Consider the following 20000-nt stretch of genomic DNA (forward strand, 5'->3'; position numbering starts at 1 on the left):
ACATTCATTAAATTGTTATTAAAATGTAAATATAGTTTTAGAATCAGGGTTTGTCACTAACTGCTGCCTGATTATGGTGTGTGCTATAGATAGAAAACACTAACTGTATAGTATGAAAAATTACTCTATTTCACTCTTTATATTAACTGCAGTTAAGAGTAAATGTTTGAAGTTCAAAAATGCTTCCTGATTACAAAAATCTAATTTGTTCAGTAGATAATAACTTACTGACCCTAACCATGAAGTTCAGAGAAAGTTCAGGGCCTTCTTGATTTCTTGGGGTTTATAGTTTATGGTTAATCTTGCAATTTACAATCCGTGTTAAGTGATTCTACTCTACTGCATTTGAATGTTTAGGCTTACTATGCTAAAAACTGTTTGGGTATTGGTCTCTTGGTCCTTAACGTAAAATATCTCGGTCACAAATAGCTACAGAGCAGTCATGTCAGTGGTTACACAGGAAGAGTTTAAAAGACAATAGTAAAAAGAAAGGTAAACCGTTCAATTTATACTCATACAATGGCTACCAAAACCATGCAGACTACTATAAAGACTGTATCTGTCAAAATCTTATTAAGGTGTAAACTGCCTCTCAAATGTTAAAGCAGCAGTCTAAACCTGGAACTTTTGTTTCAGGTAAGTTTTCTGTGGCAATTCTATGCATTCCAGAATGTTATCAAACAACCAGGGATGTTGTAGTTCAACACCGAACCTTGTAGTTCAAGGGAATGTGTTAATGCTTGCTCTTTTATTCATGACTTGTCAAATATCTGGACACTTTGAGTAATCTGAACAACTTTATAGGAAATAAGTAGTGCCATCTAAAGAATTGTAATACCCTTATAGTTTTCACAAGAGGCTTAAAAGTACAAGTCAGGGAGATACCTTACTTTTCTTCCATGAATAAAAGCTCTGAAAACCTAACAGTACCCTAATTATACCCATTTAAAAAGTTGCTACTGGACTAAAGAAGATCTGAATAATACAAAGCATATTGTCCAATTTACTTAATTAAAAATTAAAATTTGATTTCCCACTGTTATCTATACATATTCAGATCATTGATAGCTGAAGATTTTAATGGTTTAAAGGTTCTTTTACTGTTTTTCATATTTACATTTTTTTGAAAGAATCTATAAATCAGTGTCTTGCAACTATTCAGACTGTGAAAACTTGAATATAGAGAAGCACTTAAAACTAAAAATGTTATTAATCGAAATGAGAAACCTGAGGGATCCTTTAGTGGACCTTCTTCATTTTCTAAGGATCAACTTTATCCAAATAATTTCTAACAGGAATTTTGCCTAACTATTCTGGTGCCTTTTTGGTAAGAGTAGTCTGTCTTTCCTGAACATATTATATTATTCTTAAAGTTACAAAATTTTTTTAAATGCTCTAAAGTATTGAAGCATAATGGAGAGGAACAAAGAGTGGAAATAGCAAGGCGTGGAAGGAGGAGTAACTTCAATTAGTTTTTCTAATAAAAAATATTTCTGTAGAAGTCATAGCTTAAGTCTTCCTACGCTGCAGTATAAATCCAATTCTCTTTGCCCTGTCCTTTCTGGCTGTGGGAAGTTTGGGTTTGGATGTGTAATTTTTCATATTGATTGCACTTACTTGAATTGTTCTCTAATAGCATGGATACTGAAGTAGTTTGCTATAGTCCAAGAAAAATTTTCTGCATCATTAGAAAATGAGTAAATAACAGAAGAGAGACAGTATATTTCTTTATATCAATAATCTTGGCTGTAAGCAAGCATGAGCAGTGGTTAACTTAAAGTAAATGAGAAACTTCTATACTTTATAAAATAGTTCACCTTACAGTGTAGCTACTGTGTAGCTATATTTCTGTTTTTATTTGCATGCATATAGAAAAATTATTAATTGGGACAAAAATCTTGCTTTTGCTATTTTGATCTGACAGAAAATTTGGAAGTAGCACAACTTTCAGTTTTGTTAAGACCTACAGCCTGTTAACCACATGGCCTGTTCATTTCCATAGTCAGCCCTATGGAGCAAGGGCAGCCCACTATGCATTCCTAACCTCAGGTGCATTTTGGTCAGGTCCCTGAGGCTACCACAGGAGGAGGTGAGGAAAACGAGCCACAGTGCACACCAGTGGGTTCCTTTACGACTATAATCAGCGGGCCAGATATTGATTACAGTAAATCTAGGATATGCTTCCTAAAACCAGAAATGAGGCAATCGCATGCCATGGAGTGCAACTTAACCTCAGCTCTTTACATTGGGATCTTTTTTCAAATTCCAGAAAAAAATGTGATCTTGAAATGTGTTTCTGCTATTGCTGAACCTGACAAAGATTTTAGTGAGCTCGTTCAATGTATTTTACAAATAATGTCCAGCTGTTTCATTTGATATGAATAAGTAATAGGAATTGTGCATCTAAATTTAATCTAACTTTTGAAAGATGCTGTATGCCTGTGTTACATAAGTGACTACTACAGATCTAAAAACTGAAGTAAATTATTGTGTACAGAGTTTCTGTGAAACAAATAGATTTTCATTCCAAAAAAAAAAAAAAAAGCCCCAAACAAGAACTGTTTGTTCAAGGGTCAGTGATTTAGTATGCAGCAGCCTCCAGGCAATCTAGTCTCCTGTTAGGGGTATGCGTGCTGTTGATTTCTGGTTTCAAACAAAAAGGGATGTGTAAAGTTCGGATCGTTACTGACCGTATGCAGCAAGAACAATGTCTCAAGAACTTGGAAGCTAAACCAGAGGCAACTATTTTAATGTTCCTGATTAAGGGTAATTTAAACTATAGAAACAGAATATATTGGGATGGGGAAAATAGAGATGCATATTGGTGAAGATTTAAAAAAAAGTGATGTTATACCTTTAAGTTCTTTGTAAATGAGTAAATGATTTATGCTGTTGTAGGATGGTGTTTTCAAATCTGATTATTAACAAATAGTTGAAGAGAAGTCTTAATTTAAAAAATTTTAAAAGAAAAAAAGCAAGCAATTTAAAGCACAGTGAAGTAGATCTGAGCATTTTTCACTTGGCTGAGTGATTACATGACAATATATAGCAGACAACCTAACCAAACAAAACAAGCAGACTGTGAAGCAATTGAGCAACTAAAAAAGGGTATTTTAAATCTAGACAAAAGCAATGAAGAAATTTTTGCTACTCTGTTGAAGCTTGTTAAATGGAGGGAAAAAAGTTTCTGGCCTTTTTCTTGTTTCTAAAGCAAAATTGCTTTCTTTACTCATTATCTGATTCAGGCAGAAAGGAAAGCAGTGTTATCATTTAGGACCTGTAAAGGGATGCGGTATATCTGATGAACAGTGGTTACAATCTTTAGGGTTAAAACTATGCATAAACTTAAAGCCGTAGGTTCAATGATGAAGGTGTTATATACCTCAGACAAATACCAAAACTATGCACGGCACAGCAGTGATGTGCTGTTAAATTTTCTGCCTTAGTATGTAATAAGTTTGGTTCACTGAGTCCATTTATGTAGAGAGCCCTTTTTTAAATTCCAGTGCTTTGACACTGAGGTTGTCATTGCAGTGGTCAGGCAGGAAGTGCCAGAACTGCTGTTTGGGTTGAGAATCATTATTCTTAGAAGTAATTGAATAGTCACCTGATGTCTGAGATTACATGCCTGCTGGGTGAGGGGGTGGTTTCCTTTTAGGGTTTTTTGAGTTTTGCATGCAAAGTTTACATGCTGGATGTATTCAGATGTACATCAGTCACTCTCAGAAAACAAGCCACAATTAGAGATTTCATAGAGCAGATATTCTCCGATGTCATAATACAGCAAAACCTAGAACAAAAAAGAAAGGACTAGCTGAAAGGCATTTGCTATACAATATTTACTATTGTGCTGATAAGACAAAATTTTTAGCTCCAGAGCAAATAATTTTACAGGAGAGAAAGGACTGAATTTTCATTAAGTGATTGACCAAAAATAAACCATGAAGCAAGAGTCACCATCCCTGGAGGTATTCAAAAAGCACGTAGACAAGGCACTTCAGGACATGGTTTAGTGGGCATGGTTGACGGTTGGACTCGATGGTCTTAAATGTCTTTTCCAACCTAAATGATTGTAAGATTCTAAGAATGAACGAGGGCTCACAATATTCATGGTTTCTTAAGCTTGTGAATGCATACCCTACAAACAGGGAAAGAATCTTGCATAATACATCAATGTGCATTCTTCAGTACTGAAAGTACAGCGGAACATGAAGATTTAAGACACAGGAATCTGGAGTTTCAGTAGGAATTATTGGAATAGGTAAAAAAACTTCAATATTTAGCAGTTTATGTTCTGTTCATGTCTCTGTATTTGAAATAGGTTATTGACTTGCTTTTAGATATAAACACAGTTGTGTTGAAACAGATTATCTAGAAAGGCTAGGAAATACTTCTCACTTAAAGATTCTAAAGAATGGATTCCACAGACATCTGTCTGAAGCAGTTTAGCAAATCTTGCCTTAGGATATGGAGCTGGATTAGCTGACCTCTCAGGTTTCCTTCTAGATATACGTTCTGTTTACAACTAGAAAAAATTCACTGAAGTGTAAATCATGTCACTGGAGGTTTCCAACTATGGAAAGTGTAGTAGTTTAAGAATCTTTATTCAGAATGAGCTTATTAAGATAGTGTAAGGAGATATATTGATGGTATGCAAGTAAAATACAAAAAATAAATTAGGAAAGCAGGTCTGAGGTTAGACTTTTTTCTTAAGACCATGATGATATATGTCTTAATGGTGTTTAGTTTTTTCTTTGACTTCTTTGTTGCATTTTGTGTCAATAAAAAGTCTTATCTGCATGATTGCAAATTGCTTATATTTTCTCTTTTCCTTCTTTTTTTTTTTGTTTTGTCTCAGTATTGTACTTATTTTTTATAATATTCATAAGGATTCTCTTAACTGATTGCAGAACTGTCTCATCAGCCAGCCGTTATCCACACTACTTGCCACATACTGGTCCTCACTAGTCAGGATCATGTTATGTAGTTGTAAGAGGATTTGTATTGTGGATTGGCTTAGGTGTTTGGGATTTTTTGCAGGGGTGGGTGTGTAGGGTAGGGCTAGCTCTTTTTCATTACCAGCTTCTACTAATAAAGACAATTTTGCTTTGGAAGTACAGCCATTGCAGGTGATTTCAGATGTGTTCAACATACAATTTTAAAGGAGATTGCAATGTTGGCATTTTTGCTGTTTTGTATCAAGTAACAATTCTTTAAGGATTTGCCAATTTTGCATACAGAGATCAGACAACCTGTCCAGATCACTGCTTTGCAGCTGGGCTTTTGCAGGATAGCAGAACAGATGCACCATAATAATGTGCAAATTCTGGATTTAGGGTGTATGAGTTGAAATGGGTTCTTCAGAAGAGACTTAACAAACAAACAAAAATATTAAAAATTGTACAATATATTTTGGAAAAATGTTCCCTGAAAACCACCCCGGTTTCTTGCATTTAATTGTAACAAAAACTTTGTGTGGTTCTGTACTTGGGCAATATATACATTCGCGGTATCAATAAATGTCTGAGAAGTGTATTTCATTTGTTGTAAATAGGACAGTTCTGGGACTTTTCAGTACACTTTTACCTTTTGTGGTAATTGTACCATCTTATTCAATCAAAAAATGCTGATTTCGTTTGACTGAAAATGTCTGTTTCAAGACAAAATATTATATGCATACCTCACGGGTAGCCCCCAGGGTGTTAGATAAGGGTGAATAATCAGGGGATAACGTGGCTTTCCATAAGCAGTCTAAATACTTTCACCCCAAAGAAAAAGTGTCTTTGTACACCCATTTCTATTTTATACTGAAGAACATCCAGCTAGTTGATTTGCCATTTATTTGATTCACAAGGAGTTTTAATGAAGCAAATATTGGACAGTAGTTCAATTTTGAAGCCAAATATTATCTGTCCATAAGGATATAGAGATGTAGGTATGAAAGAAGTAAGTTCAAATGTGAATTAACATTTTCTTTGTTGTTATATAGAAATACAATAATTAAATGATCTTTCTATTTACCAGACACGTCTTAAGCGTCAGCAGTTTCCTTATTTTTATGAATGCAGAACTAGGAAAGAAGGTTTTATTTCTTTTTGGTTTTGCACCAGCAGAAATCCCTTTTTCAACTTGCAAATCATGGGTTTTCTCCTCCTAATTTTTAGTTTGAATGAACCACAAGCCAGTCTTTCATCAACAGAAAAATGAAGATAACAGTGTTTAATGGTTCACTTCAGAATGTCGATTAAATTTTCCAATGTGCATGTTTACCTTTATAGAACCTATTTAGACTTCATATGACATTTTTTTGTTTGTTTCTGTTAGTAGCTGATGTCATTAGCTAGGTGTTACCTTTGTCTAGGAGAACAGAGTATTTTCAGTCTCTTGTCACCGTCAACTCATGGGTCCATCAGCTTTGGTTTTAGAAATTTTGCTCTGCCTAGTAAGTATTTCCGTTCAGTGACTGAACACAACAGCAGTATAATGCAGTCAGCATCCATTGCCACCCTTAAAGCCACTTAATTCATTGAAATGACTTTTTTTGTGCAACAGTCCTTTTATAATGTTTCTGATTGGAGATGGCAGCTTTTGACATATTAGGGGCAGGGAAGAGTGAACAAATAGAAACCATTTTGATGTGGTCAGGCACAGCTACCATAGAGTTTCTATTCTGGAAAATACAGTGCTATTGATTCCTGTTCCTTCCCCTCTGTTAGCAGTATTTTTACAGGGCATTAGAAAGGATTATATTTCTAAATCTGTACTGTTATAGCAATTATAATTTCATATTAACCATCTATATTCCTGCAACAGAATTTTATTATAAAAGGCATAGTCCACATTCCATTATAACATCAGTCTGATTTAAAAGAAAATGCTTATTTTTCATGTTTTTCCTATCTTTCTTGCATGCACTAGGCATCATTAATAACTCAGCAGTAATGAAGTGTATTTTAGCATCACAGGCAGAGTTGTGCACCTTATTTTTTATTTTTGAATCTTCAGTTAGAAACGCCAAAATCAAAAGCTTCACTGCATTACAAATATACAGGGAAAAATACGCACTGTATTGTGCAAAAATACATGTACGATAGTGATAGACATTTTAGAAAATCCTAGGAGATGGCTGATGCAGAAGTTAATAGATAATGCAACCATTAGAAAATTTATCTAGCTGTATTAACTATACCAGCAATACTAGAAATGTTATGTTTTTATATATCATATTGTGCATTTGAAAATTATCAAACTTCAGAGTTTAAAGTTCATCTTTGATCCTTCTACCACCATATGGCTGGGTCTTCCTAGAGTGACCTATGATAAGTAATTGATTTTTCGATGTTCATCTGCAAATTTCTTTGGACTCATTGCTCAGAATGGAAAGAAATACACAGGATATAAATTCTGGAAAACTTTGCATACATGAAACTAAAATTTACTGGATTTGGGAATGTCTTATTTCAGAGGTTTGGGATGTTTTCCAACATAGGAATCGTAGATGTGTGGAGTAGAAACTATTAGCAAGTATTTTTCTTAAGTTGCATCATTAAGTAAGAAGCATATGACAAAAACAAGGAGAGAATGGGAGTATGCCATGAAAATCTTTAAAGACTAAAAATGAATAAAACAAACTTTTGTTGGTTTATATAATGTGCTGTGTTTCTTCAAAGCTTCTGTAAACTTACTTTCATTAACCTGAAAATTTTCTACCTTTGTTCTGTCCTTTTGAAGTACATAACCAATGCAAAGAAATTTTGGCAGAGGTCCCAAAGGATTTTCATAATTCTTTACTTTGAGATGCTTAATACTCTCTCTTCCACCTCAAAGAACACACTACACCTGTCATGAACCAGTCTGCATACTATAGGAATAAGCCCTAAATATTGTGTTTGTAACTTCCAGAATTTATGAATCAGTTGTAACTCTGAAAATTGTATTTGTCAAGACTCCACTTAAACAGAATGCAATGCTTACTTTAATTAATTTTTAATGTTTATCAGTTGGTGAGTTATTCTGAATTGTAGCCTTCACATTCTGCTTATGCCTCTGTTTAGCAACCTGTATTTTTCTAGTGAGATATTCTAAATGACAGCACAGAATAATCTTCATGAATGTTGGTTCAGAATTTTAAGACTGCATGATGCAGCCGTGTGTGCTTTGTGAGTGAATTTCAGTATCTGTGGTTGATCCAATTAAATAGTTTATTGAAAACACAGGTTGCTATTCATTTGTTTAAAATTGTTTGTACTCAGAAGTGTCACAAAAATAGTAAAAAATAGATGTTTCTTAAATTATTTAGTTTAAGTGACGAAGAAATGTATTCCAGTATGTGAAAGAGAACATTACTGAGGTAAAATCATCACATATTGAGAATGTCGTATATCTTGGAAGTCAATGGATTGTTTTTTATAAAAGTTATTCAAAGGTTCAAAAAGGTTATTTCTAGCTAACCTAGCTCAATAGCTGTGGTAACTACATGTAGTTTGCCATTATGCATACATGCAGGAAGTTTGTAAGTGCCATTTTTCTACAAAATCAAAGTAAAGAACCCAGTGTCTAACTGAAATGTATTATGTCTGCTGGTCTCAAGGGGCTGAGCTTGCTTTCACCATAATATTTCAAGAAAGAAAATTAAACAAAACTGTCATCTTGTCTGTTTTATGAAATGCTAGAGTACATTTAGCATCTTCAATAATTTGTCAGAAATTCAAAAGTCTTCCAAAGACGACTTGTTTCTCCTACATTATCAAAAAGAATTGAGCAAAGATGTCTGTAGAGAAAATGAAGGCTAAAAGGTAGGCATTAGCGCAAAAGAGGCATTGGTTTCAGAGGTGTGTATGAAGGAGGTGGCAGCAGTGTTTACTTTTGGTAGTTATCCTGAAAAATCATCCAGATCTCCTCTTCTTTGTGAGATGGCTAGAAGTTTCTTACTAAATTACTTCCACAGTTTCCAATTGGGCAGCTGTCACATTTTCTAGGGGCAAGGCATATCGTGTTTTCTGAGGAAAAAAAAAAAATAAAAAAAAGGAATGAGAGATCCTCTTCTTTTAACTTCCCTTAGCCCTTATATGGAGGAGTATTGAGAGATCTGAAGCCCTCTCAGCATGTGTGATTAACACCATGCCCAGCCAATTCAGTCGCCATGTTTTGAAGTGTTACAACACATTAAGCCAGCCTGTGCTGTTACTGTCAGATGCTGCTTCTCAGTAGGAGTTTGCGATGAATAAGTGATAACTAATTACAGAGAAGGGTCACTTCTCAGCTCTAGCTTTGTCTGCCAGTACTCTGTCCCTAGCTGACAACTCAGCACTGGAGTTCACGTCAATGAGCAGCAAAGCGTATCACACAAATCAGAGCACAAGAGCTCTTCTCCTGTCACTGTGCTACTTCACTTCAGCCCTACCACATGCTAGATAACTGGATGTTCAAATGCTAAACAACTTGGAACAGTATTGTAGGCTTAAGAGAAAACAAAACAGGTTTCATAAGCATTTTTTTTTTTCATTTTAAGGATCTGTTTCTATCAGCTGTTGCCATTTTTTACTTCTGAGAGACTACTTTGCCTCACAGGGTTTTAAACTTAGTTTTGGGACTTAAAAGCTTGCAAGTCCTTAACTTGAATACACTATTGGAATGCAAAGGATCATATTTTTTCAGCCATCATGGGTACTCTGAGGACGAAAGGAAATGTATTTTATAAATAAGGATATTGAGTCTTTAGGGTGTGTCTCTGACAAAGGTGGCATTGAACTTGGATCTATTAAGTGAAAAATAGACCATTACCTGTAGTAATAAGGCTTTGTTTTTCTCCCCATAATTTAGAATGATTTAAGACATTTTCCATTTTACTGGCGTAACTGACGTATGAAAAGTATATTCCCTACACATCAATAAATACAGCTTCTCAAGGGACTGAAAACTCTAAATTGGTCAAATTAATCTTTTAAAATCTTTGATAAGAGGAAAAACATAAATAACATTTATCCTGGGGAAAAAGGCTCTGGATTAGTATGTACTATTAGTATACTTTCAAAAATTAGATATGAACGTAATTTAAATGTTTGTATTAAGGGGGGGGAAAAAAGCTGCTGCCTTACTAGTGCTCATATTCAAATGTAGTTTTTTTTATAAGGCTGTGATTGGTTTGGGTGAATTCAGAGCATCTTGGAATGGTATAATATGTAACAGATTAATAACTCTCTCCAGTGAAATGCTACTTGAGTCTGTGTATCTGCGCCCAGGATAACTATGGTCTCCAGACTGTAAATACTTAAAGACAGAAACAGCCCTCCTAAGGCCTTTTAAATAAGCAAGTCTGCTAAGGAGAGCTTTAGTTGGGCCTCGAAGGGAGGAATAAATTAAATGTAGGATCTTCTTCGCATTATAGAGGATGTTTGAGAATTTTATTTATTATAGGAAATGTCTGTATTTTTGTGTGTGGTTTTGTGAGTTGGTATCTACTTTTGCTGGTTATTTGTGCATAAGAGAGTTTTCCAGGTTATAAAGGACAGAGGTCAGTTAAGTTTCTGATGAAGCATTACATTTGTAGACTATTTAGTTTAGATTCCCAACCTAGGGTTGTATTTCACCATATAAAATTAAGAGCTCTGTAATAATGTTATATGTTTTGTTTCTGTCCTTTAAATTACCACTGAATACATTGACCATTGCCTTTCTACTGTCTCACTGATACCTACCATGCATATTTTTGATGCAACTCTGTTTTTAAAAGAAGTGTCTAAAGTCATTGCTGACTGCTTAGAAGCTCTGAAAATAGTATTTACTTCTTTGAATTTGTGTTTCCTAGTGAAGGTTCTTTTCTCCCTTTCCATCTCTAGCATGTGAGAGAAGTACTTTATTTTGATTGTCTGGAGAACAAGTAATTTGCTTTCAGAAATGAAGGGTTGTGCACTGGAAATATAAGGGGTTTTCTTCTAGTTCAAGTACATGACTCAGCACTATTAGTAGTTAGGGATGTATTTTGTCCTCGTTTCATGTAGAGAGCTCTTAACAAAATATGTTGAAATTTCACACAAATCATTGTTGAATTAGAATCCAAAGAGAAGACAGTAGATGCCTTTTGAAGTAGTTTTCATACAGTGTAATTATATTGGATGCCTTTAGCTCCAAGTTGTTAAGATTCACTGGCATGTAATGTATTTCACTAGTCTTGCTATGGTTCATGGTTTAATGTTGTTAGCTAATGAATCTCATATGAATCTTTTTTTAGCAGTATTTAGTCAGCTGCTGTGTTACTAAGAACAAATGTGTAGCGGTGGTTATTAAAATTCATCTTTCTTGCTTTCCTGCTAATTGCATAATACCAATGATGTACCTCTTTGCATAATATAAAAATCTCATATTGCTTGCATCATTTGGTTTCATAAATTATTCAGCATTATGCATAGTTTAATATTATTCCTGCTTTTCTCAAAACATTTTATAATTTCCTTATATTCAATTTACAGCTGTGGAACAACTATTTTCATTTGGCTGTGGCTTTTATTACCCAAGATTCACTACAGCTAGAAAACTTTTCCCATGCAAAATACAACAAAATCCAGAACAAGTAAGCAAAAATGTATACTTTAGCTTATGTCTTTAATTTTGTAGTGAAATGATGATAATGATAAAAATACTTTTTTTTTTTTCTAGATACGGAGATATGAGGCGTTTAATTGGCTTTGCTATCCGTGACATGTGGTACAAACTTGGTGAGTAGGCAAATGAACTTAATTGCAACTAAATCCATAGCATATTGCTTGTTTCATTGAAAAATATCTCACATGAAGTGCTTTTGTAAATATGTCTGTTATTTGAACTTAAAATATGTTTTCACTCCTGTGATTAAGCTTGGAACTGACATGAGATACTGTTCGACTACTGCCTATTTTTTATTTCTAAGAGAACTCACAACCTTCTCTCAGATTTCAAAGATGGCTGAAATGAGAAGATTTCAGAAATCTTACTTTGCTGAAATTGAGAACCAGAAAAATTTTCCCTGAGAAGATTACTGCTCGGTCTGAATCTACAGTTCCAGAAATTAGTAGGCTCAGAGTTGGAATCTGTTTGGGTTAAAATTCCAAAATGTTTTTACATTTATTGTACAGCCATGTTCTGCTACTGCTTCTTTGAGAGTTCATAATAAAGGGAACAACAGTGTATTGTTCTATGAAAATATGTATTATAGAGGTTTTTTGAAATATACAATGAAGACAATTATGATGATACCTACAATTATACTTTGAAATGCAAGCTGAATGTCAAAGTTCAGACAGTTACTCATGAAAGGACTAGATTTTATCAGTTTAGTGACAGAGAGAAGACAGAAGAAAAGGCTTTACAACCATTCTGTCTGTTTGAGATCTCTTGACCACAAGCCAGTTCTGGTCTTTCATTCCTATGTGCCACTTCAGTGGAGTGCTGATCATAAGCTAATAGCATTTTTCCCTTCTTCCTGAGGTCCTTATGGTTCTGACTCAGCTAAAATGCAGTCATTTCATCCAGGAAAACTTGTGTAATCTCAATGTTTCAGAAGTTTATATTTTAAGAATAGTGTGGAATCTCCTCGGTGCCTGCAATAAAAGAGCATTTTTTTTCCAGTAGTATCGGTATTTTTTGCATGTTATTAAAACTTTAGCCATAATTAGCTTATTGAGTACAAAACTATTCGGAAATTTATAACAGAATGGAATGTCCAGTGGGATAGTGTCAGTGTTATCACGGAAGGACAGCTCTTCAGCTTTGAGCATGGAATAAGCATACAGCTTATTCCATACAAAATTCAACATACAGAATTAATGTGAATAGTGCATTGTATGCTCTACTCTTTCATACAATCTACTGTTTTATTCATAAATACTATTTAGTGCAGCACACTTCCCTGTCTCCCTGATATACCATATTTACTGTAAAGAAACATTATCTCAAAATGGGGACATTTTCTTCCCTCAGTAGGGTGTCAGTGCCTGCTGTAGAAGCAAAAGTAATTCCACGTTTCTCCTTTTAGTGTGCTCACATTCTGTTACTTACCTTTCCTCTCACCCCTGAGCTGGTCAAGGAAGTTTTGCAGTGTATTTGAACCTCTGACACAGCAATGTTGCAAGGTAAAATAAGCTGTGGAGAGGCTGTAATATCACCGAATATTATTAAACAAGGAAGCCAACTATGATTTTCAAAATGCACTGAAATGGATTGTTTCTTATTAACTGAACTTATGTAGAATATTTGTTTCATCTTGGAAATTTTTGACAAAGTTCTTCTTTTAGGACGTGAAATTTCTTTATGATCTCTATTAAACTTTCTAGTTTCCTAGGTGTACCAGCGTATCAGTGCTTGCCTGGAGATTTTAAATGTTTTCATCACCTTGTACATACTCTTTCTGGTGATATATAGCCCTTTCAAGCTTTCTTTTCTTAATGTTTTTCTTTTAGTATTTTTTAGTAGAAAAAAAATTTTTAATGCATCAGTATACTCTGATGTATCAAAAAGATGTAGTCAAGATTTTAAAGGATTTGATACTTTTGCTCATTAATTGGTGAACTCTCAAACCTGCTTTCAGCATAGTCATTAATTTTCTAGTTTAACACCATCGTCATCCTTTAACACTGATAGGTGTAAATTGGAAATTAATCCTTTTCAAATGAACTCTTGATTCTAGAACCATTGACATCTGTTTCTTAAAATAAACTTTCAGGTTTTCATTTTACTACACAGTACAACAAATCTTGCAGAAGCACTTTTCCACTTGTGTGTATTTGAGATTTGCTGTTTACATCCTACTCAGGCTGAATCTGAGAGTCCATATTAAAAACAGCAAACACGATGGCTTTATAAAAATTTAAGGGCCTTTAACAGTTTTGCTTAGTGTAATGTTGAAGACTAAAGGATTGTTTTCTAATATCCAAATGCATTATTATTTTATTTAAGTAATGTTGTCTTACATACCCAATGGAAAAAGTGAGGCATACAGCTTGAGAAATGTTTCAAACTAATATCCAATAATTCTCACTTAATAATAAATGCCCCTTCCATTTATTTTCTATAATTTTCAGGCTCCTTCTATAGCTTTAACAAGAAAGAATCTGTATTCTGAAAAGCAGTAGGGCATCTTAAGTATAAACCACATTTGAGGGAGACATATACAGCAGGATTGAAACGGGCGAATGTATGTCAAAGAATCTCATACTGTGAACTCTAGGGTGCCTTTCAAATTACAAATTGAATTGCCTTGTTCTCTTGGGCAGATTATCTTCCTTTGTCCATTTCAGTCATTCAGTCATTCTGAGGTTTGAGGAGATGTTACTTTTGATTCCTGAAATGGAAATAACAGTTGCTGATGGCAGGATAGTCTTCAAAAAGCCTTTTTAATTTATTTTTAAATTTTTTAAATTTTATTTATGCATTTATTTGAAGTTGTGTGCTGAGGTCTTTTGGGTTTTAGTGTAAGATTAGGTCTCTTGGTCAGGCAATAGGTATTGCTATCATTTAGCTAAATGTTTCTCTTTTTTCTACTCATGTAAGAGGATTGCTTGGGAGAGTGAAGATTTTTAGAGGTAAATGGATAGCTATGTAATACATGAATTTCTGTGGTTTTCAAAAGTTACAGACCTGTAAAGTCTAATGAATATAGGTATTGGAAGTTATTCAGTTGCCGTAAGATTCATTTCAATCTTACTGACGTTACTGATTTAACTAGGATTAATAATGATTTTAATCAACATGAGTGGAAGAAAAAATAATATTGCATAAAACTGTTGAAGTCATAGTTCATTTATGCCGAGAGTTACGTTAGTATGGCACCCATGTGAGAGGCAAATCAGAATCAGATTACTTTTTAGTTATGGAACAAGTCTAGTCATATTTGCTTATGAGAACATTTTATCTCCTTACAAGCTTTAGGCGGTATGGACGTTCTTATGCAGATCATCGGATTTTGATGGTGGTCTGCTCCACATACCACATTTTTCTTCCTCAAGAAACAAGCAACATTTGAAGAACATCTTGGGCCCGGCTGAGTTTTTTGTAGATTTGGATGTTCATTGGCAGCTGATGTAGCAGTTGTGCTACGGGATAATTTTGTGTCACTTTAGGATTTGTGTAGAAAGTGTTTCTATTACTGCTTGCAATGTTTGATGCATTGGTTGGTTTGTTTTATTGGTTGCAATGTTTGATGCTATTCAGAAATGAAAGCAAGTAATAAGCTAGAAAGGTTACACAGTGCGACATTACCACGTGGCGCGCTCCTGCTCCTGGGGGATTCTTGGGTTTATTACTCCAGGCATTTAAAAAGAGATGTCAAAAGCTGAAAAACTGAAATGTTCACTGAAAATGTCAACTCAGCTGGCATACATGCTTATTTCTGGCACTGAATTCTGGTATCTTAGAATGAGACTATATCCATTAACATGCTTTCAGCTTTTGAGAAGGAATAGAGATGAGTGACTAAGTTGTAAGACTTTGCCAACATAGATAGTTTGAAACACTGCTTTAAATGATTGCATGTCCTAAATATTTCCGTAAAAAAAAAAAACCCTTATTTTCCTCTCCTCTCAAATACCCAATTTGCATTTCTGTTTCAGGCCAGAATAAAATTTGCTTTATTCCGGGGATGGTTGGACCCATCTTGGAAATGACTCTTATTCCAGAAGTTGAACTACGAAAAGCCACAATCCCAATATTCTTTGACATGATGCTGTGTGAATATCAAAGGACAGGAGAATTCAGAAAGGTAATTAAAAATACTCTGAATGAAAATTCATTAAAATGTCATGTGGTCAGTTTATTTCTGGTAAATATTTGTTGTGTGGGCTTTTCTGCTTACAGAAAGTAAAATCCAAAATATTAAGAATAAAAGGAAGAGCTCTTATGCAAGTGAGTGAGGGTCGCCAGAGTGATTTAGTTGGACTTAAGTAAAACTTTAGTCACAATAGCAGCAATAAGGTGCTGGAATAGGGGCCCAGAGAGGTTGCAGGATCTTTATCAAAATTTTCAGAATTTTACTGAAAAAGGTTCTGAGCAGCAAGACATGACATTGAAGTCAGCCCTTGGTTAAGTAGGAGGTAGAATTAAATGACCTCTATGGGTCCTTTCTAATCTAAATTTTTCATTATACCCCTTCCCTGGGGCACAGGTATTGATAAGCCAGAACTTCCAATTTTTAATACAGAATATCTGACAGAAATAGCAGTGAATACTTAATTATATATTATCGGATTTCTCAGGAAACTCTAATTTTTCTTAATATTTATTGTGAGAAAAATAACCACTGTGAAGAACTGACATTCCTAAAATGTTTTTTACATTACTTTTGCAAAGGAAAAGGATTTTTAAATCACAAGTTTTAAATATTTTTGATTGATGGAATAGAAATAGGGATGGTGGGATAGGACATTTGGGAATGTAATCTAAATCTCCTGTCCACCTGGGCAGTGAGTATCTGTCAGTTTCTTTCCTAGCTGACTTTTCCATTCTATGCAAGCACTTTGGGCATGGACTCACCTTATTCTGTGTTTGCACACTGCCTTTCACAGTAAATTTTAAATTGGAGATTCAGGCTTTGTAGTTACACAAATAATTAATTCAGAACAATCTGTGTAATGGTAAGCGGCAAACAAAAAGTCATAATTTTAGACATTCAAAGGAAAGTAAATATAAATATCTCATTCATATACCCAGCTATGTTTAATACTTTAAATCATGTGGGGCATTTCTGTGTCAACTAGGTGTGGAACAAACAAGCAGATGGAATTTCCATTTTGGTCTGTATTTCACAGTGCAAAGCTTTTGGTTCAAGGCCAAGATTAAAACCCACTTTGCTTCCGTGCATCTGTTCCCTCCATGTCCTAATAGTCCTATATTTGCCTTCTTAAAAATGTTTTCCTGCTCTTTTCTTATACTTCATCTCTTGGGAGAGATGCATAGATCTGTACAGATCAAAAATCCTGAAAACTCATCAGTCATACTGACTGATTGACAAGAACAACAGCCTAGGAGCCTGGAAGATGCCAGACACTTAGGTGACCCTTAAATCACTTCTTACACTAATATAAATAAGTTTCAGGTGATATTTTTTCAGTGCTGAGGAACAAGGATGTTCATTTTATTGCAGCTTAAAAATAAGAGGTAATTTTTATCAGATGGCACTAAAACTATTTCATAATTGATCAGATGAGTCCCATTGGATTCTAATGTTCTGCTTAAGAAATTACGATCATTCACTGGTCAAGAATTGTGGGTTTTATTCTCTCCTTTCCTATGGATGAGGTAATTAAGATAAATTTCTTAAACTTGCATCTGTAAGTTTGGCAATTCTGTTAAGTTTTTAAAAATATATATTTTAAGCAAAGGCATGTTAAGTTTTATTACTTAAAATTGTTACCATCTTAATTAGAAAGGGCAAAAAATTAATAGGAATGGAAAATTATTTGATACACAAACATGTAAACTCTAGGTTTTGCTAGTGGACAATTTTCATTTACAAATTGGAATTTAGTATTATATAGGATATTTGCTTAAAGCTTTAGTATAAAACGTTGAGAATGATAACATGGTATTTCAAGACTGCCTTAGGCACTCAGGAGCCTAGACTGGCATTCAGTTAAAACATAATTTTGCTGAACTTTAAAAATAAATAATTTCTTTCCAATGTAATCTTCTCTAATGAGAGAGGGGAAGAAAGCACAGAGACATCTTTACTAGTTGAGTCTGTACCGGCACTGGAACTAGAGATTGTCTGGTCCCTCCCACATGATTTAATAAACTTTACCAAAAAGATTGATTTTTCTTAACTTGATGTAGTACTGTGCTGACACATCTGTGCGGCAGTGCTCCATTCTGGGTGAACACACGTGTTGGTGCCAGCTCAAAAGGCTGTGTAATTTATTTATAAAATAAATTTTATTTTATTTAGCTATTTCTAGGAAATCAACTAATCCCAGAGAAAACAAAATTCCCCCTCTGGTTTTCTCAAGAATAACATACTATACATATATATTTAATGGAGCAGAATATGTACATGGATGTATGGCATACTAAGACATTTTCTTCACGATCCTTCTTTTACTTTGCACATGTGACTTCCATTCACCCAGAAGAAAAGTTATAGGCTTGTAATTTTAACTCTTATTGAAGATGTAGGGAGGAAGCCATTAATATCTATTAATTTTAGCCATCAAGGCTCTGTCTATCATTAGCTCAGAGAGCTAAGAATCTTGGAAAGGCAATTTATCCAACTTAAATTCAGCATCTGTGGATAGAATTAGTCCTGCAAATATATCCCCTTCTCCCTCAAATATAAAGGGAAGCTGGTTGCCTATGTGTTGGTGTATTGGGTTTGCATGGCAAGGTTTTGGTAGCTGGAGGGCTACAGGGGCGGCTTCTGTGAGAAGCTGCTAGAAGCTTCTAGAAGTTTCCCCTATGTCCAACAGAACCAATGCCAGCTGGCTCCAAGATGGACCTGCCGCTGGCCAAGGCTGAGCCCATCAGCGACGGTGGTAGCACCTCTGGGATAAGGTATTTAAGAAGGGGAAAAAAAACTTGCTCAGTTGCAGTCAGAAGAGAGAAGTGAGAACACGTAAGAGAAACAGCCCTGCAGACCCCCAGGTCAGTGCAGAAGGAGGGGGAGGAGATGCTCCAGGCGCCGGAGCAGAGATTCCCCTGCAGCCCGTGGGGAAGACCATGGTGAGGCAGGCTGTCCCCCTGCAGCCCAGGGAGGTCCACGGTGGAGCAGATATCCACCTGCAGCCCATGGAGGACCCCACGCCGGAGCAGGGGGATGCACGAAGGAGGCTGTGACCCCGTGGGAAGCCCACGCTGGAGCAGGCTCCTGGCAGGACTTGTGGATCTGTGGAGAGAGGAGCCCACGCTGGAGCATGTTTTCTGGCAGGACTTGTGACCCCACAGGGGACCCACACTGGAGCAGTCTGTGCCTTAAAGGACTGCAGCCCGTGGAAGGGACCCATGCTGGAGCAGTTCATGAAGAACTGCAGCCCATGGGAAGGACTCACGCTAGAGAAGTTCGTGAAGGACTGTCTCCCATGGGAGGGACCCCATGCTGGAGCAGGGGAAGAGTGTGACGAGTCCTGCCCCTGAGGAGGAAGAAGCGGCAGAGACAACGTGTGATGAACTGACCGTAACCCCATTCTCCATCCCCCTGCACTGCTGGGGGGGTAGGTAGAGAATCCGGGAGTGAAGCTGTGCCTGGGAAGAAGGGAGGGGTGGGAGGAAGGTGTTTTAAGATTTGGTTTTATTTCTCATTACCCTGCTCTGGTTTGATTGCCAATAAATTACAGTAGTTTCCCCAAGTCAAGTCTGTTTTGCCTGTGATGGTAATTGGTAAGTGATCTCTCCCTGTCCTTATCTCGACCCACAAGCCTTTCATTATATTTTCTCTCCCTTGCCCAGCTGAGGAGAGCAGTGATAGAGCAGCTTTGGTGGGCACCTGGCATCCAGCCAGGGTCAACCCACCACAGTTGGGTGTGGGATATTAAAAGAATCCCATCCTCCAAATGTTGATAACCCATCTTTCCTTGAAAGATCAGGTTGTTTACTTTAGGAAGGCTTCCCAAAGAAAGACACATTGTCAAGCAACCTAGTACTATTTGTTCTAACTGATAATCTGAGGCCAAAAGCTAGAAAAGAATTAAAAAAATAACAAAACCAAACCAAACTTAAAAAAAATGATAAAAATAAAAGATCATTGGAGTAAATGTGGATTCAAGCTATGTTAAGGATTTAACTTAGCTTAGGAAAGATTATTTTATCTGTGTTTATATTTTTGTTCAAAGAAGTCATTCTGTTTGTGTGTGGTATTTTCAATTTAGTGTCTCTCATTGGTTCTACCAATCGCTGAAGCCATCTGGGGAAGTTTTCTATATTTGCTTTCCTTCCTGACTGTTGGACTGAGTCAGAAAATAGTGCTGACTGATGGTGTATTCTTGGGCTTACATAGCTATTGGTAGGGTTAGAGGATAGGTGTTTATTCTTAATGAACCTATTGG

At 35.7% G+C, this 20000-nt stretch overlaps 1 protein-coding gene across 1 annotated transcript in view; it reads left to right on the plus strand.

Moving 5' to 3' along the window:
• DOCK2 (dedicator of cytokinesis 2) overlaps positions 1-20000 on the plus strand; it is a 214181-nt gene that overhangs the window by 151114 nt on the left and 43067 nt on the right. Inside the window, exons 31-33 of the mRNA XM_052772076.1 lie at positions 11469-11569; positions 11656-11714; positions 15582-15730. Coding sequence (XP_052628036.1) covers positions 11469-11569; positions 11656-11714; positions 15582-15730 — 309 coding nt within the window. The remainder of the gene's footprint in view (positions 1-11468; positions 11570-11655; positions 11715-15581; positions 15731-20000) is intronic.

This window comes from Harpia harpyja, chromosome 20, assembly GCF_026419915.1.
Source record: "Harpia harpyja isolate bHarHar1 chromosome 20, bHarHar1 primary haplotype, whole genome shotgun sequence".
Taxonomy (NCBI): Eukaryota; Metazoa; Chordata; class Aves; order Accipitriformes; family Accipitridae; genus Harpia; species Harpia harpyja.